Source organism: Phaseolus vulgaris, chromosome 1 (assembly GCF_000499845.2).
Source record: "Phaseolus vulgaris cultivar G19833 chromosome 1, P. vulgaris v2.0, whole genome shotgun sequence".
NCBI lineage: Eukaryota > Viridiplantae > Streptophyta > Magnoliopsida > Fabales > Fabaceae > Phaseolus > Phaseolus vulgaris.
Genome location: NC_023759.2, coordinates 17,367,527 through 17,377,896, shown reverse-complemented (window position 1 = coordinate 17,377,896; position 10,370 = coordinate 17,367,527). Strand labels below are relative to the sequence as shown.

Sequence of the window (10,370 nt, the reverse complement as noted above, 5' to 3'; positions counted from 1 at the left end):
AACCCATGAGACCCCGTTTAGCCTGGTCTATGGATGCGACGCAATGATTCCAGTGGAAATCCAAGAGAGCTCGCCGAGATTCCAGAACTTTGTAGCGGAAGACTCGAATGAGGAAAGAAGGCTGAATCTGGATTTGCTGGATGAGGTCAGGGAGGAGGCGAGAGTAAAGGCTGAGGCAGTGAAAAGAAGGATTGAACGAAGGTATAACTCGAAGGTGATGCCAAGGCAGTTTAAAGAAGGCGACCTGGTGATGAGGAAGGCCCACCAGTACGAGATGGAGAACAAGTTGTCGCCTAAGTGGACGGGACCGTTCAGGATAACCGAGGCGCTCGGGAACGGCGCCTACCGCTTAGAAATGTTGGAAGGAGGGGCGATTCCTCGCACTTGGAATGCCACGCACCTCAAGTTATATTACAGCTAAAAGCTTTGTAAGTAAAAACAAACACGAAGAGTTTGCAAGCTTTCTGTTAAGACAGTTTGAATGGGGGCACTCTTTTTTCCCTAAGGAGGGTTTTTAATGAGGCCACCCAATAAAGAAGAGTTTTCGAAGTTTAAGGTGTTTTAGATTGCATGCTTGTTGTTGTTGCGAAAGTTTTGAAAAAAGACCTTGTCACTCGAATGTGATTTAAGGCGAGTTTTGAAGTTATGTTGCATGCTTTCTGATCCTGCCTGTTGACCGGGACGCAAGAACCTTGCCTCGTCAAACCTGGATCGACTTCTGCGCCGTGTTAGCCTCTGTCCTTCACCGCAATTCACCTCAAGAACTTGCAAAAGACAGAACGGCGCCGCTGCGGCCGATCACGCTCTGACGCCCAAGTCAGCAACTGAACCACCAAATACTAAGAGAAAACTCAAGAACTCTAAGGAACCGTGCAAAATTCTCTCTCAGCGTACTCAAGACTCGCAAGCGTAAAGATGTAATCTAAACGTGCGTACCTCAGAAGTTCGTTAGAATCTCTTATATACCTGTGCACTTTCTCTCTCCTGACAGTTACACATCTGGACACGTGGCTCGCATCCAGCTGTACACGTGTCACCATCTGCAACATCCTTGACTTGGGCGCCACTTCTTACTCTTCAGGTTTTTGGCTAAGTTACTTATGCATGACACAACTCAGTGCATAGCTGCCTTGGAGCGTGATCTCTTCTGAGTGGCGAGTTCGGGTGCCTTCGTACACACCTTCCCTGTGGTCTCGCCGGCCGCCTTCATGATCTACTTTACTTGCTTCACCGTGTATGTTCAGGTAAGCTGTCTCCCGACCTCATCCTCTGGCTAGCTGGGAAATGACTATCTAACTTCATCTTCGGCGATGTCCTTGTTTCGGCGATCTCTAACCACCACGTGGTCGTGGGTTCGCATCTGGCGACTTCATCTCAAACCCGGAGACCGCCGGTTCAGGTATGCTAGAGACCGGGGCACGCCAACTTAATAATTGGCGACCACACGAGCCCCCCCGACTTCCTTCCCTTCTGCCAGCCATGAGCCCTGCTCAACACGCCTATATAATAGCTCGATGCCACGTCATCACTTCCGACTACCAGGACGGTACACTTTCTAAAAAGTTTCTAAGTCCCCATCGTTTTTCGGCGATTGGCGGCATCAGTTAAAGTTAAAAGTCCTCATCGTCTTTCGGCGATCGGAGGCACCGGCGATGGTTAAAAGACCTCAACGCCCTCGCACGTCCTGAGGCGAGAAAGAGATAAAGACCTCCTCGCCGTCGAGCGAGTGCAGGCGAGAAAGAGTAAAAAGTCCTCAGTGCTTCCAGGGGAGAGAAGATGTAGCCTCTGGAGCAATGTAGAGGCACCAGTAAAAAGTCCTCAGTGCTTCCAGGGGAGAGAAGATGTAGCCTCTGGGCAATGTAGAGGCACCAGAAAAAAGTTCTCAGTGCTTCCAGGGGAGAGAAGATGTAGCCCCTGGGGCAATGTAGAGGCACGAGTTAAAGACCTTCTCGCTGATGAGCGAGTTCAGGCGAGTTAAAGACCTTCTCGCCGGTGAGCGAGTTCAGGCGAGTTAAAGACCTTCTAGCCGTCGAGCGAGTTCAGGCAAGATAAAATCCTTCTCGTCTCGAACGAGTTCAGGTACGGTGTGGAGGGTGGAAGAAGTTTAAAGGATAGCTAAGGTAGGTTCGAAGAGAACACCTAGCTATCCGGCTTACTGTTCTAAAATCCAGGGGAGGTAGGGGAGGATCCGAAAGGCGCCTCTACCCCCAGATGAGGGAACAATGGCCAAGTTATGAAGGCAGGAGGAAGCTGGTATCGCCAAGACTCTTTGGCGATAAGAAGAAATTCAAGCAATGGCAAGAGTTAAGGCACGTTTTGATAGGGCAGATCAGGTGAGCTATGTCTTAAACTATCGGTTGGGTTGAAACTCGTTGTTTGGAAAGTGGTTTCGCGCTGAGGTTCATTGCCTTAAAATTCACAAGTTATTAGAATGATATCGTTCGAAAGTTGATAGTTTGAAGTAGTTAGTAAACAGTTGCGCTCGCAGAATTACTAAGTCAATTTCGTTTGAGCGATTTTTCACAAGGAAAAGCAAGGCAAACAGGGAGATTGTAAGAAGAAGCAGAAAACTTCATAACAAAGTGGTATCAGTTCAAAATACAGATACCAAAAAAGGAAAAGTTATTACAAGTAAGTTGTGCAAGAGAAAGACAGATGAATAAATGATGGAGGGAAGCAGCTAATCTTCAGAAGGAACGATCTTCCCATCCACCACTTCGTTGTTTAGTGACACCATGGAGAGATCCAGATCAGGGTACTGGCAGGCGAATTGCTCCAGGGCGGCGTCAAACCCAGCAGCGAGGATTTGGGCGGAGCTCAGCTCGAGCTCTTCAGTTTGCTTTTTGAGCCCTCGGTCTGCTATTCTAACTCATCAGCTCGTTTCTTTAGTTCTTCAGTTTTCTCACGAGCTTGAATGAGGTCTTCAGCAACCTTCTTGTTCTCCTCCTGCGCCTGGGCCAGCTCTGCGGCGATCCTTTCATTCTCCTTTCTGGCTTCGGCGAGCTCAGCCACGGTGTCGTCCCTCTCTTTCTCGACTTTTCCTAAGAGGACCTCCCGATCTACTGACCTCTTCTCAAGGCTCTCTACCTTGGCTGCATCTGCTTTGATTGATGCCTCCAGGTCAGCCACCTTGATACGGTAGGGAACCAGTTTGCTCTCTAGCTCAATTTTCTCTTGAGCTAGGAGGTGCACTTTCTGGCGTAGATCGGTGGCCTCCTTGCGCGCCACCCTCAGCTCAGTGCTCATGGCGTCCTCCACCCGCGAGTGCTCGATTTCCGCCATCATAAGGTTGCAAGACAACTTCTCCGCCTCGATCCTTATTAGGCGATTCTCCTCTTGGAGCACGAAGATGTCGTCCTGAAGTTTTTTGCTGGAGCTCTCCACAGCTTTTGATATGATGGAGGGGAGGTCCTCTACCATCATTCTGAGTTTGGCTGTGAAGGGTCCCCAGATCCCTTTAACCGCGAGGGGAAGGCTTGCAACCGCTGTTGGTGGAGGCACTGAAGGAGCCTGGTGCTGGCTCTCACCACCGCCCTCTTGGATTGGTAAAGGTTGGGCTTCTTGGCGTGGTGGTGATGTAGGGGATTCAGTGATGATTATCGGCGAGTTATGAGCGCCTTCATCCCCACCTGGCGCAGCTTCGGCGATTGAGGCTGTTGAAGGAGGACCCTCTCCAGCAGATACGAATGGCGTGGAGGCGCTCGGAGGGTTCTCCATGAAGTTGGGCTCAGTAGCCTCAACCGCAGGAAATGCAGCCGCCAAAGGTACTGCTTGAACTGGCGGTGTTAGACCTGGGGGAGAAGGCGGTGTTGGTTTTGGAACTGGGGGGAAGGCGGTGTTGGTGTTGGAAGAGGAGGTGGAGCAGGTGGTGAAGAAGGTGCCACCCTTCTCCTTTTAGTGATGAGGCCATCCTCAGTTGCCTCATCGTCCTCTTCTTCATCTTCTTGGACCACCTGAGGAGCTTTCCTCTTTGGCTTCCTCAAGATGAGTTTCTTGCGTTGTTGGGCGGGCAATGTTTCTGAAGGAGCTGGGCCTTGAGGGGGCGATCTGCCCTGAGCAGCGGCGATCTCCACTACTGAGTTGGGCACAGTTTGGGAGCCCGACGCCAACCCGTGGGCTCGGGCGAGCGCCCTCAATTCAGCTAGCTTGCCTTTACCCAGCATGAGATCTGCATAGTGCAAAAGTATACAGGTAAGCTCAAAGACAAAGGTAAAACATATGAGTAAGTGTGCAAATGAGACAAACAAATGGTGCAGGAAATAAAGACCAAGTCTAGTGTGCGACCAGCAGGACGCCCAATACGAGGAAACAGAGATGCAGCACAGGGCAAAAACTTAAATGTTGAGGTAAGCACTAACTTATGCGAGCCTCGAGTTGGTCCTCGAAGAACTCGAAGGAGATGATCGAAGAGGTGAGAAAGGTGATGTTAGCGGCTGCCACGCTCTTCCAGAAGAGGCACAGGTCCTTGTCCAACTCGCCCATGTTGTCGGGGCTTCTTGGCTTTCTAAAGCTTCCCTTGGAGTCTTTATTTCCCTTGTTTACCCAGTACAAGGGAAAGCCGTCGAGCAGCGAAGTGTCCCGATCATTCTGGCGCACTTGGACGAATTTTCCTTTCCAATCCTTGTAAGATTGCTGGAAGATAGAAAGGATCGACCTCCCAGCAATTCCGTTCAGACTCACCCAAAGGCGATCTCCAGGGTTCTTGGCCTCGAACAGGAAAAGGAACACATCTACCGAAGCCGGTAGTCCCATATGCGCGCACAAAATTTGAAACGCCCGCACGAATGCCCAGCTGTTGGGATGGAGCTGGGCGACGACGATGTCGAGCTCGGTTAGGAGTTCCCGCTCGAAACGGGTAAGGGGAAACCTGAGTTTCACCTTCTTGAAGAGGGTGGTATACACAAAGCAGAACAACTCGCCGTTGTTCCCTTTGTCATCTGCGCAGACTGGCACGTCGGGGGGGCAAGGCAGCACCGTTAGTTTGTCATCGTGCTCCTTGTGGAACGAAAGGTTGGCCTCGTCCCCTTCCTTCAATTGAAGCACCGCCAGAGCAGAGTTTACTGAAGAAGTCTCCTTCAGCAAAGTTGAAGTGGCCCATGGGTATAACTTCTTGTAGTCCGAAGAAGGGATGGAGGCACCTCCGGCGATGGGTGGAGTTGCCTGAGCAAGGTTGGGGTGAGAGGTTGCAGGCCTCTCAGCCTGGGAGGAGGGACCACCAGGTGCTCGCGGTGGGTTATCCACTTGGGATGGAGGGTTTCGCGACGAGGGAGGAGGATTCGCGGTGATCTTTGAGCGAGCCATCGCGGAAACTGCAAAGGAAAAAGGAAGGGAAAGATGAGCGAAGGTTGCAGAGGTCGACTCGATTGTGAAAGAGGGATGAAAAATGAACGAACGAAAGTTCGTTGTGATAGAAGACGAAGCCCTAAGTTACGAGAAGGGAGAAGCAGAAAAAAAAAAAAAAAAAAAAAAACAGCCCACAACGTATGCACCAGACAGTTAATGGATGATGCGATTCGGTTAAAATACAACAAATATGAACAGAGGAAGTAAAAGAGGTACCTTTCGATGATCAGACAAACGCTGAAGGGAGTTGGGGATTGAGAGAGTTGAAGAGCGTCGTGGGTTTGCAGAGGAAACTCAGAGCGTTTGAGAAGGGAAAGAGATGATGGAACAGTAGAAATGAAATGGGTTTAAGGGTTTTTCAAACGATTTTTGGAAGCGTAAACGACAGCTAAAAATGACCGTTGATGAAGCCACGTGTCGAGCGATTGGAAAAGTGTTTGGTGGAGCGTCAAGAAAGCAGAAAGTACGAACGTTTGGAATTCTGCGCCCGCGCCACGTAGATCGGTAGTGACGTGACTTCTTTAGTGATGTGATTCCACTAGCCATATAGAGAAAGGTTCTTGACCTTCTTAGGAATCACCTTGAGTTGGACAATATAGAGGCACTTTTCTTAGAGTTGGATCATTTGTTCTAAGACAAGAACTCACCAAAAACTAGTACCAAATCCCAAACTCATTTGGATGAACCAATTTTAGTCAAATTGAACCAAAAAAGAGGAGAAACTAAAAGGAACCAAACAGAATTGAAATTAAAAGACAAGAACAGAATATAGGTGCTGGAAAAACAGAAAAACTGAACCAAACAACTCAAGAACACAAGACAACATGAACAATTGAAAGAGAAGAAAGGAAGGAGAAGAGAATGCTCATGAAGATGGAAGAATGTTGGATGATCTCGCCACTAGAAGTGTGGAATGCTCCTAGATGAGAGTGATGCCGCCACTTGAGGACTCCAATGATCCATCAAGATAAGACTAGAGAAGAAGGCTCCAAAAGCTCTCCAAAGTTCACTCAAAATTTGAGTAGAGTTTTCTTAGATTAATTCCAATCTGAAAAATACAAAGAGAGCACCTCTATTTATAGCCTAAGGTGCTGAAAAACAAAGCTAAGAGAATTCAAAAACTCCCTCCTAAAAAGCTTCTAGAATTTGCGCCTAAAACAAAGCATGAGGAAGGTGTGATCCCTTCTCTCACTTTGGCACCTCCTTATTTACTCCTACACCTATCTACTAATACACCCCCCCTCCTAAAGCTCCTAACTAAAGCCTAAAAGATGTTAAAACAAAAGAGGTTTCTAATGTTTCCCTCTAAGCACCTCCAACTAAAGAAATTACAAAAAGAGAAAATAAATGTCCTCTAGCTCCCAAAGCTTTGAACATGCTTCTTGTAATCCTTTGAGGTGGACTTTGACCTCCATGGGCGTCCTCCATTTGTGCCTCCACCTCTTCTTGACCTTGTTGATTGGCCTCCATGTCCTCTTGAGCTTGATCTCCATCATTTAGTCTTTTCGCTGGACAAGTCTTCGCTTAAGACTGGGGGGCTTGTGTACCGTCCTGGTAGTCGGAAGTGATGACGTGGCAGCGAGCTATTATGTAGGCGTGTTGAGCAGGGCCCATGGCTGGCAGAAGGGAAGGAAGTCGGGGGGCTCGTGTGGTCGCCAGTTATTAAGTTGGCGTGCCCCGGTCTCTAGCATACCTAAACCGGCGGTCACTAGGTTTACGATGAAGTCGCCGGATGCAAACCCAGGCGACCAAATGATCAGAGATGGCCGAAAGGAGGACATCGCCGAAGATGAAGTCAGATAGGCATTTCCTATCTAGCCAGAGGATGAGGTCGGGAGACAGCTTACCTGAACATACACGGTGAAGCAAGTAAAGTAGATCATGAAGGCGGCCTGCGAGACCACAGGGAAGGTGTGTACGAAGGCACCCGAACTCGCCACTCAGAAGAGATCACGCTCTAAGGTAGCTATGCACTGAGTTGTGTCATGCATAAGTAACTTAGCCAGAAAGCCTGAAGAGTAAGAAGCGGCGCCCAAGTCAAGGATGCTCCAGATGGTGACACGTGTACAGCTGGATGCGAGCCACGTGTCCAGATGTGTAACTGTCAGGAGAGAGAAAGTGCACAGGTATATAAGAGATTCTAACGAACTTCTGAGGTACGCACGTTTAGATTACTTCTTTACGCTTGCGAGTCTTGAGTACGCTGAGAGAGAATTTTGCATGGTTCCAGAGAGTTCTTGAGTTTTCTCTTAGTATTTGGTGGTTCAGTCGCTGACTTGGGCGTCGGAGCGTGATCGGCCGCAGCGGCGCCGTTCTGTCTTTTTCAGGTTCTTGAGGTGAATCGCGGTGAAGGACGGAGGCTAACACGGCGCAGAAGTCAATCCAGGTTTGACGAGGCAAGGTTCTTGCGTCCCGGTCAACAGGCAGGATCATGGATAAACTCTTCTCTAGAGAAGTGATACATCCTCATGGTTTATCTTCAAGCATAGTGTTTGATAGAGCTCCAAATTTCGCAAACCATGATTTGAGGATTCTCTTGGGAAAACTTGCAACTAAGTTGTACACTTTAAATTCTTATCTCCTCAAAAGCATGGTCAAAATACATTTGAAAATCTAACTCTTTCTACTATGCCTAGAATAATCATAAAGGACAAACACAACTCTAGAGATGAGCATACATACCATAGCGTAGTTCACAAAATTACCAATATTTTCCCATTTGAAGTTGTATATGGACTTAATCCTCTTTCTCCTTAAGATTTATTACCCCTTCCTAATCCACATACCTTTATGCATAAGGAAGGAGTTGCAAAAGATGATTTTCTTAAGAAAATGCATGAGAGGATTCCAGAACAAATACAACAACAAATAGAGAAATATTATGAGAAGTTGCCAAAAACAATAGAAAAACAAAAGGAATGGCAACTTCCTAAAATTAATGTTTACACAACTGCTCAAACTAACACATTTGATTTTTTTGATTACTCACAGAGATGGACATTTGATCCTGGAGGACGAGCCTAGTTTTCAAAATAGGAATAAGGTTGTTGTTCGAGATCAAACCTGTAGATCTGAGGACAGATCCTCTCAAGAAGGAGGGGATGATGGAAACCATCCAGCCACATACATCCACATAATGATGATGAAGAAAAAGCATTGGCTTTGAGGACAAATACTTTTTTCAAGAGGGAGGGGATGATGGAAGAGGCCCAAGCCCATGATAGAAAAAGCCCAAGCCCAAGCCCAAATACAAGTTCAAGCTTCAGCTCAAGCCCAACAAATAGAAGATATGGGCCAACTAAGCATCATTGGATGTGTTTCTTTTGTAATTACTTTTGAGTATTTTTAGTAGAACATAAAGGGAGGTGTAGATATAAATATAAGAGGTGCAAATGTATAAAGCTAAGCCACACCTTCCATGTGACATAAAAAGAAGGTGTAGGTGTAGATTTAGGAGGTGCCAAAAAAATGAAACCAAGTCACACTTTCCTTGTGACTAGGAATTGGCTCCAAATTCAAATGCTTCTCATTTGAATTTCCCTCCACTTTCTTTTTAATTTCCAGCCCTCTAAACACTATAAATAAGAGGGCTTGACTCATGTATTTGAAAGATTAATGAGAGTAATGTTATGTTGCCCACATTGTGCCATACATTGCAGCCTTGACTTGCAAACAAGGACTCCTTCGTCTCCAATGCAGATATTCACCCTACACCGCCGTGAGCACCTGAAACAAGGAAGGACAAAGGGCGCCCTCGCGGCCGTTTGCACTCCGACGATCAAGTCAGCAAAGCAAGAAACATCAAAACCTCCGTATCGGAGAACTGTAACTGAATCGTAACTAACTTTGTTCTCTCTTTCTCTCTCTCTCTGAGTGAGTGCGTAAACTGTGTAAAGCGTGCAACTGATAAAACGTACCTTAGTAAACTTTCAGAGAAGATTATATACCTTGATGTTTCAGTGCTTACTACCACGTGTCCTTCTAACTTAACCGCCACTCCACGTGGAGGGCCTTACCACACTGTAACCCAACTTAGGGAAACTCCAACGTGTAAGTCCCCCTTCTCTGGAGTGCATCTGGCGCGAGGGTTGACTACCTGGGTGCCAACTCATGCGCCCCAGCTTCTAGTCACTCGCCCTGGGAGTGTATCTGCTTTCCTCTCGTACCATGCACATGGTTCGCCCCTAGGCATAGCCATCTCCTGGGTCGTATCTGTCCCAGGGATTCTCCAGAGGTGGCGTGGGTACTTCACGAGGCAGGCTACCCCCTGCTGATACTGGGACTATGGCCTTGAAGCCACCATTCTCTTCATTACTGTTCTGAGGTACCGGGGCCCAAGGCCTCCTCGCCCGTACTGTGACCTCTAACTGTGTCGCCCTCTCCACGGTCTTCCCTACCCGTGGGTATCGGGGGGTGACGTCAGTGACGCCTCAACATGGCGACACCCACACCTGGCGACTCCTACCTCTGGCGACGCCCACTTCTGCCGATGCCCAAAGTGGTCAACCTATTGACTTTCTCCCTTGAGGCCCTTGGCGGGTCCCACCACGTGTTTGACTTTGACTTTGACTTTGACTTTGGTCAACGCTCGGGGACGGGACGGTACAAAAGCCCCCAGTCTTGAGCTGACACTTGTTTCAGCAAAAAGACTAAGGCCTCGCCCTACCATCCACGTGGCACTCCTGATGAAGTGACATTCTCTGAGCAGCTGACGTGACATTCTCTGCGCTGAGGATGTGACACTTTAAGTTATGGTTTAATCTCTCGACACGTGGCCCAATCGCACGACCACAACTTAACGCCTCTCCTCAAGTTAACGTTATACCTTTCGAAAACGCGCGCTCCAAACCTTTCTTTCATTCACTCTTCTCATTCCCTCTACTGTTCATCTTCCCAAACTTTCTCTGCAATCTTCGTTCTCCTCTTCGCACTTCCGATCTCCACCAAACTCGATACTCGAAAGGTATGATTTTTCTCCTTTAATGGCTCTTCCCTTTAACTTTTGCACTGATATAACTGCGTGAGCC

The 10,370-nt window shown here is 48.0% G+C and overlaps 1 protein-coding gene across 1 annotated transcript; it reads right to left on the bottom strand.

The window, feature by feature from the left end:
* Positions 1-2,859: 2,859 nt before the first annotated feature.
* LOC137815612 (filament-like plant protein 1) lies at positions 2,860-3,717 on the bottom strand. Its single transcript, XM_068618725.1, has one exon. The coding sequence runs from the start codon at positions 3,715-3,717 to the stop codon at positions 2,860-2,862; it is 858 nt and encodes a 285-aa protein (XP_068474826.1).
* Between the last annotated feature and the right edge of the window lie 6,653 nt (positions 3,718-10,370).